General features: G+C 31.7%; 1 protein-coding gene across 1 annotated transcript in view; it reads left to right on the forward strand.

The window, feature by feature from the left end:
* The window catches only part of LOC145263020 (uncharacterized), a 68,201-nt gene extending 47,884 nt beyond the window's left edge, over window positions 1-20,317 (forward strand). Inside the window, exons 14-18 of the mRNA XM_080119853.1 lie at window positions 2,338-2,403; window positions 10,087-10,134; window positions 11,109-11,152; window positions 16,773-16,807; window positions 18,478-20,317. Of these exons, the coding sequence (XP_079975979.1) occupies window positions 2,338-2,403; window positions 10,087-10,134; window positions 11,109-11,152; window positions 16,773-16,807; window positions 18,478-18,596 (312 nt within the window). The 3' untranslated portion in view covers window positions 18,597-20,317. The remainder of the gene's footprint in view (window positions 1-2,337; window positions 2,404-10,086; window positions 10,135-11,108; window positions 11,153-16,772; window positions 16,808-18,477) is intronic.
* Window positions 20,318-21,397: the final 1,080 nt, after the last annotated feature.

Below are 21,397 nucleotides of genomic sequence, written 5' to 3' on the forward strand. Positions count from 1 at the left end.
GACATTATATATACAAATGCAGGCAAATTTGGGCATATTTTATTGGTTTGAACATATAGGTTCGTTTTTACAATTGTCATAAAATTTTAATCATAGAATAGTATTATAATCTTCAAAAGGCTGCAAATTTTCATGTAGTTTCGTTCCATTGGACCAAAGATATGAGCATTTCAATATACAATTTGGCTATTAGTATAGATATATCCATAAATATACCACCTTTTTTTTGGCATTTTTATAAGTTCTAAATCTCAGTGACTATTGATCAGAATTTAACAAATGGAGGCCGTCGGAAAGGTAATGGCCTGAATTGTGTAGTGGGTTATGTGGCATTAGCCTTTAAGGTCGCACATTAAGGGAGTCATCCATCATCAAGAGCCAATTTTTAGCACATTTTTACAGCCATAAAATGTTTCAATCATAGATATTTATTTTCATAGTTTTGCACATGAATTATAAAATATCTGATATTTTTTCAAAACCTCTGACCTTGATGGAGGGGAGACTAAAACTTGCCACTATGGTTTCAAATGATCTGAAATAACAGCAAGGGAAGACTTGATTCCAAATATTTCTCATGTGTTATATTTCTCTTCTTTGGTTTTCATACGTAAAGTCTATTCCAAAGTGTATAAGGATTATTTGATATTGGAGAAATTAATAATCATACCCTATTTCCAAAATTTCGAAGGTAAACTTCATCTTCAGTATGTCTTTTTTTTTTTTTTGGCCATGTTGTTGGAGCATAAAATCAGCAAGTAGAAATCCGTTTGGTGTTTTCACGGTAGTCTTTTCAAGTATCGGAACAGTACGTTGGCCACACAAAATTTACATTAGGGTGTGTGTTCCTTTTATAGAAGCGTTGGTTGAATTTGAATAAAATGAAATACGCATTAGATATGTTTGAAGCCAAAACAACGTATTATTACAAAATAGACAGATATTTATTTTGTTTGAATTTTTATATTGGAATTCATAAATATATTTTGAAGGTAAACTTCACCTTCAGTATGCCCTTTTTTTGCCATTTTGTTGTTGAAGCATAAAATCAGCAAGTAGAAGTTCGTTTGGTGTTTTCAATGTAGTCTTTTCAAGTGTCGGAACGGTACGTTGGTCATGCAAAATTTACGTTAGGGTTTGTGTTCTTTTTATAGAAACGTTGGTTGAATTTGAATAAAATGGAATACGCATTAGATACATTTGAAGCCGAAACATTTCGCTATTTTTTAGCAATCAAGCTATAGAGAGGCTTTCATGTTTTACCCCATAGAAGAATCATAACATGAAAAGCAATTTAGTTTAAATACTAATATTTTCAAATAAATAAATTCATTTTTGAGAAACCTGAGTAAAAAACAGAAGTTCAAAGATTGTTTCGAGAGAATATCAGATACAAAGAAAATTTCAGTTTTAAAGAATTTTCTCGTAGTTTCAGATCTAATATTTTTTTCATTCCTATCAAATTTGAATATGCCGTTACTTGACAATGGATACAAATGCCTGGTATGTTATGTACAAGTTTTTTGTTATTTATTTTTATTGTTAAATTCTAACCAAGAAAAAGGCATACACATCTTACTACTTATTTTTTAAATATGCATTAATAATCTAGAATTAAAACATTAGATTATAAGACATAATAATATCTACTTATAATAATGTAAGAGTATTAAATTATATTATATATAAGCAAAATTCAAGCTGATGAAAAGTAACTTTTGAATCAAAATATTAGATTAAAAGAAAAATTTTAAAATCTTAAACCGTATTTAATGCAAATAAAACTTGTTTAAATTATAACAATTTAATGAAAAAAAAATTCGTTTTGAAACCAAGTTAAAAGATCAGCAGAAGTTTAAAGATTGATAATTAAAAGTTTATAGCCTCTTTTCTTAATTGCGTTAGAGGCCATCACCTGATCCAAGCTGGAATGAACCTGGGAACTTCCGTGCACCAATTTTTAATCAAATATTCATTCTATTTCTATGATATTTCAATCTGCCATTACTGGACAAGTACATAGAAAAATTAATTACCTTTTAAAATGAAGAGTTTTCAGTACATAAAAGCATGACTTAAAAAATACAGTTTTGTTTAAAAGGTTTTCTTTCTCCAAGTTTTTTTTTGTTTATTTTTTTAGAAAGATAAAAGTAGGTATCGGATGTTTTAAAGACAATATCTATTCAAAATTTGTACAATATCTATTAAAAATTTGTACAAAATCTATTCAAAATTTGTACAAAATCTATTAAAAATTTGTACAATATCTATTCAAAATTTGTACAAAATCTATTAAAAATCTAAAACTATCTTTTTTCCCCTTTCTATGTTCGTCAGGCTAAAAAAAGAAAACGACAAGATGATGAGGAAATAAATATAAAAAATTGCTTTCTACTGAATCCTGTAAGTATTTATTAATTTTTCAAAATTCCATTTTCTGTTTAGTGAAGAACTTTTAACCTCCCTTTTGCATATTTTCAATCTATGAGCAAATAAAAGACTATTCAAGTCTCCATGATATTAAGAAGTTTTTCTCATAGAGGCCAATTTAGGTCATTTTTCAAAGTAAAGTTATATGCCTTGTCATACCATTTTTCTGGGTCAAAATTTAATAGGCAATTAAAAAAAATATCAATAATATGAAATCTGGCTTAGTTTTAGAGATATTCTAGCATTTTCAAAGTGTGTCAGATCACCAAATTGAAAATTAGTATTTTAACCAGTTTTCCGAACATAATAAAACCATAGTCCTTATACTGTTTTTTTTACTAGGAACCTAAAATTAATTGAAAATAAGATACTTTTTTAAAGAGGCTGGAAAATTCACTGATTATTAAATTCAGAAATCACACATACGATCATACAAATGGCAAACAAAATAAGTTACTTTACAAAAAAACAAAACAAAAAAAACGTTAATCAAACAATATATGAAAATCTCATTCCTAAGGCAACGTTATACTGTTGCATGATATGCTACGATTTTGACGCCAGTGCAGCATCCCTTAAGTTTTCACCGAGTTCCTGGATATGATGAACAGGTTTGTGGTTGTAGTTGTCCTCGCCAACGCATTTCACAATCAGTTTATCTCTCTGCCCATAGAAGCGATGTTATAAGTCCCACTTAATCCCATTTAATTCCATTCGATATTTGACTGTGAACTACCACCAAAATGGCTTTTTGATAATGTTGTACCCCAACAACAGCATGAAGTAAAAGGAACAACAATCCAGTTCTTGTGTTCAATGTAGTAAAACAATCTAACGTCATAATCATAACAAATGTAGTAAAACAATCTAACTCCATTATCATAACAAATGTAGTAAAACAATCTAACATCATTATCATATTACAAATGTAATAAAACAATCTAACGTCATAATCATAACAAATGTAGTAAAACAATCTAACATCATTATCATAACAAATGTAGTAAAACAATCTAACGTAATAATCATAACAAATGTAGTAAAACAATCTAACATCATTATCATAACAAATGTAGTAAAACAATCTAACATCATTATCATAACAAATGTAGTAAAACAATCTAATGTCATTATCATATTACAAATGTAATAAAACAATCTAACGTCATAATCATAACAAATGTAGCAAAACAATCTAACGTCATAATCATAACAAATGTAGTAAAACAATCTAACGTCATTATCATAACAAATGTAGTAAAACAATCTAACATCATTATCATAACAAATGTAGTAAAACAATCTAACGTCATAATCATAACAAATGTAGTAAAACAATCTAACGTCATTATCATAACAAATGTAGTAAAACAATCTTACATCATTATCATAAGAAATGTAGTAAAGCAATCTTACATCATTATTATAACAAATGTAGTAAAACAATCTAACATCATTATCATAACAAATGTAGTAAAACAATCTTACATCATTATCATAACAAATGTAGTAAAACAATCTTACATCATTATCATAACAAATGTAGTAAAACAATCTTACATCATTATCATAACAAATGTAGTAAAACAATCTAACGTCATTATCATAACAAATGTAGTAAAACAATCTTACATCATTATCATAACAAATGTAGTAAAACAATCTAACGTCATAATCATAACAAATGTAGTAAAACAATCTAACGTCATTATCATAACAAATGTAGTAAAACTATCTAACGTCATTATCATAACAAATGTAGTAAAACAATCTAATGTCATTATCATATTACAAATGTAGTAAAACAATCTAACGTCATTATCATAACAAATGTAGTAAAACAATCTAACATCATTATCATATTACAAATGTAATAAAACAATGTAACGTCATAATCATAACAAATGTAGTAAAACAATCTAATGTCATTACTATATTACAAATGTAGTAAAACAATCTAACGTCATTATCATAACAAATGTAGTAAAACAATCTAACGTCATTATTATAACAAATGTAGTAAAGCAATTTAACTCCATTATCATAACAAATGTAGTAAAACAATCTAACATCGTTATCATAACAAATGTAGCAAAACAATCTAACATCATTATCATAACAAATGTAGTAAAACAATCTAACGTCATTATCATAACAAATGTAGTAAAACAATCTAATGTCATTATCATAATAAATGTAGTAAAACAATCTAATGTCATTATCATAACAAATGTAGTAAAACAATCTAATGTCATTATCATAACAAATGTAGTAAAACAATCTAACGTCATTATCATAACAAATGTAGTAAAACAATCTAATGGCATTATCATAACAAATGTAGTAAAGCAATCTAACTCCATTATCATAACAAATGTAGTAAAACAATCTAACATCATTATCATAACAAATGTAGTAAAACAATCTAACATCATTATCATAACAAATGTAATAAAACAATCTAACATCATTATCATAACAAATGTAGTAAAGCAATCTAACATCATTATCATAACAAATGTCGTAAAAAAATCTAACATCATTATCATATTACAAATGTAGTAAAACAATCTAACGTCATTATCATAAAAAATGTAGTAAAACAATCTAACATCATTATCATAACAAATGTAGTAAAACAATCTAACGTCATTATCATAACAAATGTAGTAAAACAATCTAACGTCATTATCATAAAAAATGTAGTAAAAAAATCTAACATCATTATCATAACAAATGTAGTAAAACAATCTAACGTCATTATCATAACAAATGTAGTAAAACAATCTAATGGCATTATCATAACAAATGTAGTAAAGCAATCTAACTCCATTCTCATAACAAATGTAGTAAAACAATCTAACATCATTATCATAACAAATGTAGTAAAACAATCTAACATCATTATCATAACAAATGTAGTAAAACAATCTAACATCATTATCATAACAAATGTAGTAAAACAATCTAACATCATTATCATAACAAATGTAGTAAAACAATCTAACATCATTATCATAACAAATGTAGTAAAACAATCTAACGTCATTATCATATATTTATAGCCATTTATTGAAAATCCATGGGTTAAAGAAAAAAGACTTGAATAATTATTCCTTTGTCAAACAATAAATTTTATTGTAATTATATAAGGTTGGTGCAGAAATAATGTTTTTTGACGTTTAACGTCACCTTAAATGTTATTAATCGAAATAAGAACTATTAGAATTGCCACATTTTTGCGAACGAGAAACAAGTTTATTTATCCCATTTGCATAGAAATCCGATGAAGTCATTGAAGGCCGATTCGGCATTATCTTTGTTTTTGAAGCATTTTTGTCCAGTTGTTCATGGGACCTCTTGCCAGTGATTATGGCAGATGAGGCAAAGTCTATTAGCCCAATTCGTCCAGCTTCTGCAGGGTTAGTTGAGCAATATTAGGCGAGCATTGTCATGGAAGAGAATTGGTCTCTTCATATTGATAAATCTCGGGCACATACGTTGGAGCTTCTCTGGCATCCAACCACTATGCTGAACGTCGCCAGTTGTCATAGAGGATCCACTTTTTATCACACGTCACAATCTACTCAAGAATGGGTTGTTTTTGTTGCGCAGAAGGAGCGTAGAAGACACCTTAAAATTACGATTTTTTTATTATCATTCAATTCATGCGGCACCCATTTATCCAACTTTTTGGACTTCACTATTTGCTTATAAGACTACTGAGTGGTCGACCTCGAGTTCAACAGCAACTTCTCGTGTGGTTTTGTGAGGATCGGCTTCAATTAAGGCTTTTAAATGTTCATTATCAACCGCAGTCAGCTGCCTGCGAGCGTCTTCATCTAAGTTTTCCATTGTGAAATTTCTTAAACCACCATTGTACCACACGTTCGTTAGTGGTTCCTGGGACAAATGCATCATTGATATCTCGGCAGATTTCGGCCTAGTTTGAACTGGAACGAGAAAATCGTGCAGATTTGAATTTTGTCCATGCCGTCGAAAAGCCTCCAAAAAATGAATGAAGAAATTGAGAATGGTAACGAAAAACGCGATTCGATAGAGCGAAAAACGTGCTTAAAAAGGATATATAACATGGCTATATACAGTGATGATCATATTTATTGGCACGGTAAAATAAAAGTTAAATTTTGTCTAATAAATTCTAAAAAAAGGGATTAAATTAAAGAAAATAACAAAGTATATTATGTATTTTTAACTGGCCTTTCCGATGCAGCAATCGGATTTTAGAAAAAATAAATAACAAAGGAACAACAAACATAATTGCAAAAAACCCTTGTTCAAAATTATTGGCACGATTTATTTAATAATCAATTGTATAGCCTTTGGCCTTGATTACCTTCCTCAGTCGCTTTTCATAGTTTACAACCAAGTTGTTGCACTCTTCAGTAGTAATTTTAGCCCACTCTTCCTGACAATAATCCCCCAATTGAATAAGATTCTTAGGCTTCCTTTGCATTACCCTCAATTTTAATGTTCTCCATAAATTTTCAATTGGATTAAGGTCTGGGCTTTGTGATGGCCACTCCAAAACATTAATATGATTGTCCTCGATCCATTTCTTAGTCAGTTTAGCCGAATGCTTTGGGTCATTATCTTGCATGAACCACCAACGACGACCAAGTGAGAGCTCTTTAGCAGAGTCTTTCAGGTTTTCATCCAATATTTTAACATAATCTTCCTTTTTTATGCTACCTGTGACCTTAACAAGTCGCCCTGGTCCAGAGGCAGCAAAGGATCCCCAAAACATCAAACTGCCTCCACCGTGCTTCACTGTGGGTATGGTGTTCTTAGGCAGGAAAGCTTCGCCAGATTTTCTGTAAATATAAGACACTTTATTATGGCCAAATAACTCTATTTTCGTTTCGTCAGTCCATAGAACACGTTTCCAGAATGCAACATCTTTATCAATATGACGTTTTGCAAAGGCTAGCCTTGCTTTCAGGTGCATAGGCTTCAATAAGGGAGTCTTTCTCGGACGACATGCTTTTAAACCAGCTCTCTTCAAAACTCTACCAACTGTATGTCGAGATACATTCACTCCAGAGGTGCTCTGTTCATCAACAATCTCCCCAACAGAGATCCTTGGGTTTTGTTTTACTTGTCGAACAATTTTCCGTTCATCTCTTGGGGAAAGAATCCTTTTTCTCCCTCTACCCTCTAAACTCATAACGTGGCCTTGCGATTTGAACTTGTATATTATGGCTCTAACAGTGGATTTGGGAAGGTTTAGCTTCTTTGAAATCTTATCATAGCCCTCCCCATTGGTATGGCATGCTACAACAAGCTTCCTGACGTCTTTGCTGTGTTCCTTAGTTTTAATCATGGCGATTGAAAATTATAATTTAGTCACTTATAATAGTTTAAATAAATCGCTATCTAAAAATTATCTGAAAAAAATTATTCACTGAATTAGCGTTAAACAAGCATAATATGGCTATAAAAAAGTTCAGAAAGCACGTAAACCGGAAATTGATTGATATTATACTGATACTAAAAGAAAAACAAAGCCGTGCCAATAATTTTGAACAAGGGTTTTTTGCAATTATGTTTGTTGTTCCTTTGTTATTTATTTTTTCTAAAATCCGATTGCTGCATCGGAAAGGCCAGTTAAAAATACATAATATACTTTGTTATTTTCTTTAATTTAATCACTTTTTTAGAATTTATTAGACAAAATTTAACTTTTATTTTACCGTGCCAATAAATATGATCATCACTGTATATCAATGAATTGATACAGAAATCATATATAAATGTAACATATGTAAGAAAACGATATTGTTTTTGCACCAACCTAATACAAAATTTAACTCAAAATTTCCATTTATATTATTGCTCTATCTTGCATAGTGAGTTTTCTTTATCTGCCTGCCATCGTCTTATAAATATTGATACTAATATTTATTTGGACTGCATATTTACAGTATTATACAATCTGTATTCTTACTACACTTCAGTATATTCAAAATTTATTTTTTAAATATCCTAATATATCGTGCAAAAAACAAAGCTCATTATAAATAATTATAAAATTTATATTTTTAAAAACATTATATATATATATATATATATATATATATATATATATATATATATATATAAAGTAGTAGCGTTCGTGTGTGTGTCTGTGAGTACAACTCTCCTACAGCCCACACCACTGGACCGATCATGACTAAATCTGGCATGATGATGCTGCACACCATTTTTCAAGGTCAAGATAAAAGGTCAAGGTCATAGTCTACGTGTAATATACTCTCATACAGCTCACACCACTGGACCGATCATGACTAAACCTGGCATGATAATTATTTCTCAAGTAAGGATGGTGCACACTATTTTTCAAGGTCAAAGGTTAAGGTTTTATTTCGTACGGCTCTTCATAAACTCCCCCACTTAGGGATAGTGCACATCATGTTGGAGTTTGCCACTATCCCAGGGCGCCACTATAGCAACAGCTAACTTGTTTATGATCACTCTCCTCTGCCCCATCACCTCAACCAATCTTGATGAAATTTGGTATTATATTTCTGGAAACACAATTGCAGCCGACTTCTCACAATTGCTTCTCTAAATTGGTAATGGTTAGTTTCCAATCACTTCTCCAACTGACATAATTAAGATTCCGACAGAGTTTGGTAAATGTATCAGTAATCTGAAGCAATTGAAAGATGAAGTTTACTCGGACCTGCAAAACAAAAGAAAATCACCAGAGTAGCTCTGGTTTTTTAATTTTTTTATTTTACTTTTGATTAATTTGAAGAGATCAAGGGGCTCCTTCCTGGGGCTAACACGATTCTATTACAGTTTAAATTTATATCCGAGGGCTCTTTTATTGATAGATACTGTTCCCTTTATGGCAGCTATCTGTATTTTCTTAAAGCTTGGCTTTCCAAGGATTGCTTCTAAGTATTTCACAACTGATATAATTTCTTTGTGTAGCTTTACAATGGCTTGTCTCACAGAGTAATCAAGTTTTAGGTGTTTCGCCATGGTGCCGGCTGATGCAACGTTTACAAATGACTAAGACTTATTCTTTAGAGGAAATCAAAAAAGTTGAATATAGCATACTGTTTACATTGTTTTTCTTAATTTTGTCCCTTACTTTCCTATTTTGAAAATAAATAAATAATTGTTATAATTCTTTTTTTATCATTTATAAATGATTCAAATTTTAGTATGTTATTGTGGCTCATAACGACTACGAGTTATCAAAATTTGAGCTTTTCACAGTTGTTATTTCTAACAAATATTAAGTTTTTAAATTTTGTCCCTTAGTTTTGGACATTACTATTGGAATGAATCATTATTAAATGATTAACTCTGGTGATTTATTTGCAAATAAAACCTGTAGTTAAAATTTTTAATAATATTTACTAATAAGAATGTTAAATAGCCTTAAGTTCAATAATCAATGTAAGCTAATAAAAGTTCAAATTATAACACGTAATCTAATTTTACAATGATATATCTAATTTTACAATGATATATCTTCTCCAATGCAAAAAAAATAACTTGTTTATGTTCTGGTAATTTTCCACTAATAATAGTCAAGTTTGAAATCAACTTACAGAAAAATAGCAAAACTTTAAATACTTGTAATGAAAAGTTTTTTACCCTCTTTTAATCGTTTGTTAGGAACCATCAACAAGCGAGTATAAACACTGGTCACAAGAGAAAAATTCTGTAAGTAATTGATTATATCATCACCTTTTTTCATATAGTTTTTTCTTAACCTTTTATCAATGAAAGTAAATTATAATAAAGATAAATGTAGGCATTAAATAATGTCTCTCATTTTGAGTTTTATTAAATAATATATTTTTAAAAAGATTGGTGCATATCAACAATTTGTGCATGCATAGTATGCAGTTTTTGATAAACTTTAGCAAGTTATGAAGCTATTTTTATAGCTATTAAGCTGTGCAGAACCTTCCGCATCTCATGCCCGTAGGTAATCCTAATATAATATGCAGTTTGGTTTTAATTCTGATATTTTTTACTAATAATAAATTCCTTATTTGGAAACCAATAATAGAAATTCAATGATTCGTTTAGGAGAATATTAGATTTAAAAGTAAATGCTTAACTTTAAAGAATTTTCTGATAGTTTCAGATCGAATATTAATCCGATTTCCAACAGATTTAAATCCGCAATTACTGGGCAATAGACACAAATTGCATGCACATTCTATGTTATATACCAGCTATTTTGTCATTTATTTTTATTGTTAAATTGTTACAGAGAAAATAAGTGTATTCGTTTTACTGCTTTTTATTTTTCCAACACACACATATACACGTAGATTAAGATATTTGATTATAAAATATAATCTAATTTTCAAATGATAAACTCTTGAATTCAATTACAATCTAGTTTCAATTCTAATAACATCCACTAATAATAATGTAAAGGCATTAAATTCTAATGAAAGCTAATCAAAGTTCAACATCATAAAATACAACTTTCAAATAAAACTATTAGATTATAAGACAATGCAATTTTAAAATCAAATCGCAATGCAAATAAAACTTGTAGTTTAAAATCTATTATTTTTTTTCTAATAATAACATATATTTTTGAAACAAAGTTTAAAAAACAGCAGAACTGCTAAGATTTACAATGAAAACTGTTTACTCTCTTCTTTATGTTTTATTAGGAACCATCTAGCGAAGTTTACGATATGCACCAACAGGAAACTCTGTAAGTAATTTATCATATCATCAATTTTTTTTTACAGAGTTTTACTCAACTTCTTATCAATGAAAATAAATAAAAATAGAGATCAGTGCACTTCAACAATTTGTATGTAGATGGTATGCAGTTTTTAGTAAACTTTTCATAGATATCTGTACGAGATGTTGCCAAGCTAATCAAAAACCTTGATTCCAGTAAAGGGCAATTGCTCTTGACATATTAATGGCCTTTTATAGGGTATGGCATAGACGTCTACTCCACAGGTTCTACAGCTATGATATAGCTGGAAATGTCTTCTCAATTATTAATTCATTCCTTTCTGATTGGTTCATAAGAGAAGTGGTTGATGGGCAGACGCTCACAATGCTGGAGTCCCTCAGGGGTCGATCCTGGACCCAATCTTTTCTTGATCTACATCAAGGATCTCCCAAATCACTTCCTAAGATTATTTGTAGACATTTAGGCTGACAACATTACCATCTGTGGCAACACATCAAAAGCTGTAAATGACCAAGTTCTCTTTGACTCTCTCTCCTCTGATCTTGAACATGTGGTACAATGGGGAAAGAAGTGGCTGGTTAATTTGAATGCATCTAAAACCAAGCTTCTATCATTACATCATCAATGCTCTGATCCCCATCTGGCATCAATTAAAATGAATGGCTCTCGTCTTGGGGAGGCTCCATGTTTTGGCAAGCTTCTGAGTCTGACCTTTACTCCTAATCTGAAATGGAACACGTACATCAAATCCATTGCCAAAGTGACTGGAAAAATGGTGGGATCATTCTGCCACTCCAGTAGATATATGACTTCTGATGCAATTCTCTACCTGTATAAAAGCCAGGTACATCCAAGGATGGAGTACTGTTGTCACATCTGGGCAGGAGCTGCTAGAAAGACTTACCCTGCCTTGACAGAGTTCAAAATAGACTTCGTAGCCTAGTGGGGGATGCCCTTTTATCTTCCCTGCAAACTCTTTTCCACAGAAGAGACGTTGCGAGCCTGTCTCTGCTTTATCATTATTTTCATGGCAAGTGCTCGTCTGAGCTCTATTTTTATGCACGTTCATGGAATTATGTTTTTTGGCTACTATATTTTTTTAATGAAAAATTATGAAAGAGGCCAAATTTGGCCTTCAAAAGGCCAATCTGTCAAAACTTAGAAAGTCCAAATTTTAAAAGCAATATGGCGGCCTCGAATATCGTACATTAAATTTAATAAAAAAATGATGAAAAATAATAAAAATGAATTTTTTGCTGATTTTATTTCAGCCTTTGGGTTTAATAATGTTTTATATAAAAATAAATAGTTTCTATAATTTTTTATCTGTCAAATAATTTATGCCGCTAAACTACACATTTACCATAAACTTCTATGCGTAGTATTTAAAAGCAAAGAAAATGGTCGGTCTAAAATAAATAAGAATATTTTTTTCTCTATCTCTGTCTCTCTCTATATATATGTAAGTATCATCAGTCCATCTACCTCCCAGCATGGCTCCCTATAATCTAACTTGCTTGGTTTGTGTATGTTGATGTGTCCGTGTGTATATGTTTACGAAATGTGTTGTTCGCCTGCTGGTTTTACAAACCTCAAATATCGTGATTATGTCTTTGTTTTAATTTGCATAAAACAATAAGTTGAAATCACAACAGTAGAAGAAGTTAATTAAAATTGTGGGGAGAAGGAAAACGAAACAGAAAAGAAACCGGCTGTTTATCAGCCATGTTTTTTTAAAAGCTAATGCGTTTCCATTGATTGAGATTGTCGGACTGACTTCCTCATCTTGGTTGTTATTGTCACAACGTTTCGGCCGTTTTGCCCTCCGGCCTTCATCAGGTGTTTTGTATCGAACTGGGGAACCGTTTGTTAGGAGTCTCGAACCCAACCCTTTATTATTATTACGGGGGTACCATGTTCGGACTCCAGCTAGGCTCTGGGACATAGTTGCTGATTCTCTGTTTTGAATGTTACTTTTTCACTGCCTTCGTTCAGGATTGAACTCAGCATTTTTGGGTAACTGTAAACTTTGATACAACGTCTAGGATCACTCGGCCATATGTCACTAGGACAATTCTTAGTTGTTTTTTGTTAATGTTAAACCTACGTTGTTATTCAAGGTTTTCTCTCTCTATCAGAGGTGTCCAAATTGCATTCAGCTCTATGCTTGGTTTGCTCAGTAGGTTGTCCGAGCATGTGAGCTGTTTCTTTAAGTTTTCTCACTTTCCAGTGGGTCTCTCTGTTTATTATTTTTACTTCATCCCATAGGGGGCGATGGTCCCCCCTCTCCATCCAGACATGGTTGGCTATACCCGATTTTTCCGTCTCCCCTTTAGTTACCGCTTTTATGTGTTCTTCCACCCTTACTTTAAGGGGGCGGCATGTTTCACCCTTGTAAACCTTTCTGCAACTGCATGGGATTGAGTATATGCAGTTTTTGGTCATGTTCTCCTCCATGCGGGGCTTCATTCGTACACCTCATCTCAAAAATACAGCTAATGTGTTTGTTTATTCAATAAGGTATCTATTCTCAAATACGCGGGTTGAGAAGTAGCAACCAATGAAAAGGGATGGAAATGTGTAAGGGAGAAATCATTATTTTGTGTAAGGGAAATGAAAAGTTAATGCTTTGTATAGTAGTTTATAATCCTAAACTATAATAATAAAGGATGACTAGAGGGCATAGTAAGAATGCATATATATTTTCCGGGTGTAGACTGGTGGTAGGAAGAGGACTATAGAAAGAGGGAAAAATTAGAACTACTTCCTCTGTAGATGATGGCAATCGTCATGATGCCTCTCCTAGGATGAAATATAGGGTTTTAATATAACGAATAAATGTGTCTATGACGGCGGTCAAAAATTAGAGAAGATAGCTGATAATAGTTTAGGCATAATAAATTTGTATGTGGCATCTGTTCTTGCAAACTTACAGTAATTTAGTCCAGAGGGGAATTTCTGCACCTCTTTTATTATATATATAGAGACGAGACATAATCTAATCAAATCTCATCCTCAATAACATAATTAAAATATCAATCAACAACTTTTATATGCAGCTCAATCTAAAATAGAAAAGTGGCAAATATTTACAATTCGAAATATTTCTCAAATCACGTTCCAAATAGCATATAAATAGGTATTATGGTTGTTTACTCTCTTCACAACATGCATTCCAAACCAGAGTATCACGAAAACATTTTCAATCATACATTCCATCTAAAATAGAAAAATGTCATAATGCATGTGTTTATATGCATATATGCTTTCTTTATCTTTTTTTTTTTAATATTTTTACCCCAAACAATGCACATTGCCACTTTAATGCAGGGGCCTACTATCAGAGGCATAAGTTGGAGGAATACTATGTAGGGAGTTGAGCAGCAAAATGTTTGTTCACATTAGACTTGAACTTCTGCATGTCAGTACAGTTGGGAAAACAAAATCCCGGAAGTGAGTTCCAAAGTCTAGCAGTTCTGGGGTAGAAACTATTAGAGTAAAAGGCTTTTGTTCATCTAGGAATCTCGATTGTGTAGGAATGGAACTTTATTGCTTGTCAGGTTTGTCGGGGTGTTTATGTCGAGGGGGTACAAGGGCTTGTAGTTCGTCGGAGCATCCACCCTTAAAATACTTTTCAAACAGGCAGAGGAATGCAACATTTCGTTGATGGGACAGAGGTTGAAGCTTAAATTACAGTTCAGGACCTATCAGGTTGGCGACTCTCTTTTAGACCCTGTCCAGAAGTGAGAGACTAGTAGCAGATGCACCAGCCTAAATGTGACAACAATACTCAATACATGGGTGAATGGTCGCCTTATAGAGGTACAGGATACTTTCAGACATAAGTAACTTTCTAGCACATTAGAGAGAGCCCAGATCTTTGCAGCAGCCTTGGACATTGCTATTGATGTATCTGTTCCAATTCATGTTCCATGTGAACATTAAGCCGAGGAGTTTGAATAAAGTTCTTTCATGTAATGTATCTTTAGCCATAGCTATTTGTAGTTGAGAAGGTTTTTCATAATTATTAAAGGAAACAAGCTTTGTCTCGGCAGCATTGAACGTTACCATCCACTACATGCTGGAGGTCTTTCTCTAGGATTTCTGCCATTTCCTTGGATATGTGTTCATTCGTTTTCCCCTCATGTCTGTTATAGAGTGTGGTGTAATTAGCAAATATACTCATCTCGAGACTATTTTAGCAGGGAGGTCATTTATAAACATCAGGAATAATAAAAGGTCCAAGGATCGACCCCTTAGGTACACCTACATTTATATCATATTGTTTGGATGTACGACCATTGGGGAAAACCTAGATTCTTCTCTTATTTAAGAAGGATTTAATTATGTTAAGTATTCATTCAGTAATACCATAGGATCTGATTTTCATGAGAAGACCATCATACCCTGTCAAAAACCTTGAATATGTCTAGGGTTACTGCCATCCCCTCCTTTGCCTTATCCAGTGCATGGTATATACGTCCAGAGATTACAATTAGAATATCTACAGTAGAACAGGCTTGCCTAAATCCATATTGTTGGTCAGACAAAAGTTTAGCAACTGTAAGGTGGTGGACTAGAATTTGATTAATTATGGACTAAAATATTTTGGCAAAAAGAGAGAGGAGGCTAATGACACAATAATTTAATGGGTCAGTTCTTTTGCCAGAATTCTTGTAAACTGGTACCACAGAAGCAGTTTTCTAGCACTCAGGAAAGCATGAGGCATTTATTGAAGAGTTTGGAGAGAACTGGAGCAACCTCAGCAGAGCATTTTTTAAATAGTACAGTCAGGATGAGATTTGATCCACATGCTTTTGAGGTGTCTAGGTTTTTTATGATATCATGTACATGAGAAGAGGTGATTTTCAGATCATCTAATGTGGTTTCTGTCCGCAAAGGAAAATCGGAAAGGGAGTGGTTTGCTGGATAACCAGACATGTTAAAGATGTTAGAGGGTATGGAGGAGTGCAAGTTAGTTTCACTTTGTGCTAAGATATCCGGGTAGTTTGCTAAGAGAAATGATTCTACATCATCTAAGCTAGTTCTAATATCTGTATATATGTGTGTGTGTGTGTGTGTGTGTGTGTATATATATATATATATATATATATATATATATATATATATGGTTATGGCTTACTAAGTTATTTTGCTGATATATTTACTTTAGTGAGCTTTGCCACATATTTGTATGGTATTGGGCCAACCAGCTAAGCAGAGGATTGGTTGATGGCATTTTTATAGAATAACAGAATGCAAAAAAGTGGAAAAGTTGCATTCAACTTCAACTTCATAGATTGAAATTGTGAAAAATAATAAAAATTATTTAAGTAGAATGAAAGCTACTTAAACAAAATTATCAGATATTTCCGGGAAAGCTAGATTTGTGTTTTTTTTTGTAGATTTAGAGCTTGTGATTGCGTTCCAGAAATATTGCTATCGGTAGCATTCGGGAAAATTATTATAATTTTTTTTTATCAATGATCAAACTTTAGACATAATCAATAGTGTTTAAATGTCACACATAAAAAGATCTAACATTGATTAAAATAGAAAGAAATATATTAATATTATTAAATATAATTAGTATTTTTATTATAAAATTTTTTCTTCTTTTCTACAGCTTCTACGAATCACTTAAGGACGACAACAATACAGGTAAGTGTAGAACTGATCAAGTCTCATTCCAATCCAAATTAGTATTCATTTTAAAACAAAATCAGCCGAATGTGTGTCCGTGATAACTGTTTTCCAAATTGCCTTCCTCACTGAAATAATTTGGATGCATAACAAAAAATACTCTTAAAATAAAAATTTATAATGATCGTTATTTTTTGTGACGGAGTAAATGAGGCAACCATATAATTTTCAATGTTTCAATTACTTTGTGTAACAATTAAGACATGTCATATTGGAAAATAGGACAAGACAGGATTAATTATAATCAGCAAAAAATAAAGAACTCTTCTAAAAAGTCTCTCCACTAGCAGGGCTACCTGACATTGCCCGGGCAAAAGTGTAACATGACATGAGGAGAAAGAGAGTCTTTCCCTTCACCCACCCTTTTTCTTCTTTTCCCAATCCTATGTCTAGACATACACTCACATAACTCGAGTTAGCATAAGGGATGATATTATACATCCAGGGTTACGCTGATTTAACAAATACCACTTTTTGGTTGATTGCTGTGTATTTTTCACGTATTAGTTGGATGTACAATTAAACATTTGTCCTTTATGTAATAGATGATTTGAGTGGGTTCTTTACTCAAATTTCCTCCAAATTTATATTTTGGATTCGGTTTATGTAGTCTTATTGATTCTTTCACACATTGAGAAGGTCTGCATAAAAGAACACACTCATAATTGCTGCTAGCAACTTCTAATTTAAAAGTGCGTTTTGCGACAGTTTCATTTAGCATTGTCAACAATTTGAGCCATCATTCTGTCATTTTGTCCTCGATCGGGGCAATGACTTTAGATCTCCTCATGACATATAGGATCATGCAGAGTAATTCCTGAGATCCAACAGAGAATTTTGGTTTCCATAACAACCGATCTTCATTGTGCCTTCCTCATTGTTGGCAACTTCTTGGAGTTATACAAACCTTCCAACTTTAGATGGTTGTTGATCTTGCAGTCAGAGAGGATTCTGCGATTATACGTCGTTTGAAACACATCACATTGATGTAACACTACGGGAATGAATTGCGAGAATCAACCAAATTTTTAGAAGGGCTAAAACTATTGAATAGCTGTAAAGTTTTAAAAGAAGAGAGATACATAACACTATATTTTTAAAGATGCTACATGTATAATTTTTAATTCAGAACTTATAATTAAAAATGATAGCATAGGATCTAGATTAAACAGATCAATTAAACAAGGGGATAATTCAGGACATTAATATTCTATGCAAAAGATGACATTAATTTGGCTAAAATCAAAGGTTGACAATTTTCTAACACATTTTGACTAATTTTCTCATGCAGGAATATATAAAGGTCGCTAATTATTCTAAATAATACTGCATAGCAAACTCTAAAAGATGGAATTGATGCTCTCCCATGCTTACCACTAAGTTTGTGGGTAATTGTTGCATAAAATCAAAGTTTAAAAATTCTCTAGCAGAGTCTGACCAACCTTGTCATGCAGGAAGACACAAAGGTCGCTAATTATCCTAAATAATCATTTTCTTTCTAATTCTTAATTCTTAATCTAACAGACTCTAAAGGATGAAATTAATGCCCCCCCCCCATGGACATCATGTTTTTCTTTTTAATTCTTATTTCTTTCAGTTCCTTATTTTTTCTTTCTTTTCCATTTCAGTGAAACATATCGGCACCAGAGAAATTGTTGTAAATATTGTTTTGTTGTTGTGGTGGTTGCTGTTGTTGTATGGCTTTCTTTCACTCGCATTTTCAGTCATTGTTCAATATTTTTTTTAACCTAACTTGATAAAATTTTAGTTCCCTTCCATCAGGTAAAACATCACTTTCTCCACTCCAGCATATCTATAACCTTTTGTCCTGCATTTCTAATGTATTTAATACATTTCGTATGAATCTGATGATTTTACTGTTTGCATTGGTTTTCCTAATCTTTTGAGACAGAATTCTTTTTAGAAATACACCAACTATGTACGGCAGGGATCAGAGGGATCAGATGAAAGGTTGCCAACATCTTAAGAGCAAGAATATCTGTGGAACGAACTAGATTCCAAGTAAGCACTCTTGATTATCAGCCCATGGAAGGTTGTATATTCATTGCATGAATAATTTGCAGCTGATGTATACCAATAGATAACAATTGTATTGAGACTGGAAAGTCGATTAAACAGTTCAGAATAACACTTAGTCTGAATGTAAAGGTGGGGAAAAAATTATGCTAAAACAAATGTTTCAACATAAGATAATACTAAGCAAAAAAGCTGAAAATTCCATTAAAAATCAAACATTAGAATTAGAGCAATGTGTTAAGGATGTTGAGACAAAAGGAAGAAGAATCCAGTGAAATGTAGCAAATAAACAGAAAGCATATTTGCAATTAAAAATAACGTATATAAAATATGTTTGGAAAGCTAGAAAACAATGCATATATTTTTTTATAAACAAATTTATTTGTTAATTCAGATATTTCAATGATACACATCCTTGTCAATGAAAGTCTTTTTTTCTTTTTTTCTGGCCGGCATGGTGGAATCCACATGTAAGAGTGTTAGTCTATAACGGTATGATTTTCAAAAACAGTAATCAGCAGGGTGTCGCGTTAGTTGCGCAAAATGAATTAAGAAATGTGTGGAATCCGCGTGTAAGAGCGTTGGTCCGTTGGTCTTATAATGGTATGATATTTATTGTGTTTCTGTGATGTATATTTAGAAAAATTTGTGTGGATTTTTCAACTTGTTCAGCAGCAGTTAATGCTTTTAAACGTTTTCATCAAATAGACAGAATTTTGTATGAATGCTTTAGTGAGGAGATTATCACAATTGCATAGAAATGGGAAGATTAATTTGCCTTATGTTTAGAACATCAACAAAATTTTGGTGGCAAATCATGGGTCATAACAACAGGTAGCAAACATTAGTTTACTTGAGTAAAATCATGGTAATAATTTCTACAAAGTTTCTTTAGAGAATTATCAGAACTTCTTGTAGTTCAATCAGTTAACTAAGGTGGATCTAAATGGGAGTTAATTGTGTATGCAATTTCCTGTTTATTTTTCTCGGTAGCTGTAATAAGTCCCGGTTTACAACTAGTGTTTCTGCTGATATTGCCCATCAGGACTGCCTTAACACCATACACACTGTTGTGCTCTTCTGGAACAGACACAACATCTTCTGCTAGAAGAATTTCCATCTAACCGACGTTTGGTATCTTGCCGTGAATGAGATATTTACCATCAGTGCTTTTTTCTTTGCTGTATGTTTCGCAGTCTTTGGTCCCTTGATGTTCTCAATCATTTTGTCACCATTTTCTTTCGTAACCTTTTGTATTGCAACATGTCCTTGTCAGTTATGCAATAAATATCCAATGCAAATAAGATTATCATAGTTCTAGGTCTGTTTACGATTGTTAGTTACCTTCATTTGCCGTTTCCCTATCGATTTCTGACTTACCTATAATTCTCTTTTAAATTCATGTTTGGATCAAGAAGGCACATATGCTGTAGTCGTAATAGAAAAGCATTAGCAGAATATGCCCAACTGTTGAATGATACATCACCTCGAATAAGTTCCATAGAATATCTAAGGATTTTTCAAATACTGAAACTTAGTGAGAGTTAAGTGAAAATGTGTATTTTACCCTTCTCATTCTTATATATTTTAAAATATCCCATCTCTTTAATTTATTCTTAAACTAGCTCAAATTATACAAAGTCAAAAACAACAGCCATATATAATTAATATTATCTTACTCTTGTATTAGTTCGAATTATGCATAGCCAAACAAGGACAAACATATAGTTAATATTATCTTATTATTAAACTTGTTCGAATTATGCAAAGCACAAAAGCAACTGTAATAATTGACAGTACCTTATTTTTAAACTTGTTTGAATTATGCCAAGCCAAACACAACAAAAACCATATAATTACTATTACCTTATTCTTAAACTAGTTTGAATTATACAATGCCAAAATAGCAACCATATAAATTAATGAATAATTAAATGAATTATACAATACCAAAATAATAACTATATAAAATAACAACCATATAAATTAAAACCCCATAAATAATATTACCTTATCCTTAAACTAGTTTGAATTATACGGTTAAACACAATAATTACATCACCTTATTCTTAAACTATTTTGAATACTGCTGATCCAAGAACATCAACCATACAATTGACATTACTTTATTCTTAAACTAGTCAATTTAAATAAACTTTAGAGCATTTCGGTTTGAAATAAGAGAATCAGACTCCAAACACTGTTTGTAGTAAAAAAAAAAATGTTTTTAACAAACATTTTTATCGATTGATTGGTTTACTAAGAATGAAGATCGATGCATAATGTATGCTTGTTGCATTTACCAACTGAACTGTAATATTTAAATAAACCTTAAAACAGAGGCAACGAGTTAGTTTGTTTGTTTTTTTTACTTATGTATCGTCATTTTTAAAATCATATTATCAAAAATAACACTAGTAAAACTGTTTAAACCATAGCTCGTGGGTAAGGGCATTTAGTTGAATCAGAGAGATCATATGATAGTTTGGAGCCGGAGAGATAGTCTAATGT

The sequence above is a fragment of the Euprymna scolopes genome, chromosome 38 (genome assembly GCF_053919585.1).
Source record: "Euprymna scolopes isolate OS-2025 chromosome 38, ASM5391958v1, whole genome shotgun sequence".
Taxonomy (NCBI): domain Eukaryota; kingdom Metazoa; phylum Mollusca; class Cephalopoda; order Sepiida; family Sepiolidae; genus Euprymna; species Euprymna scolopes.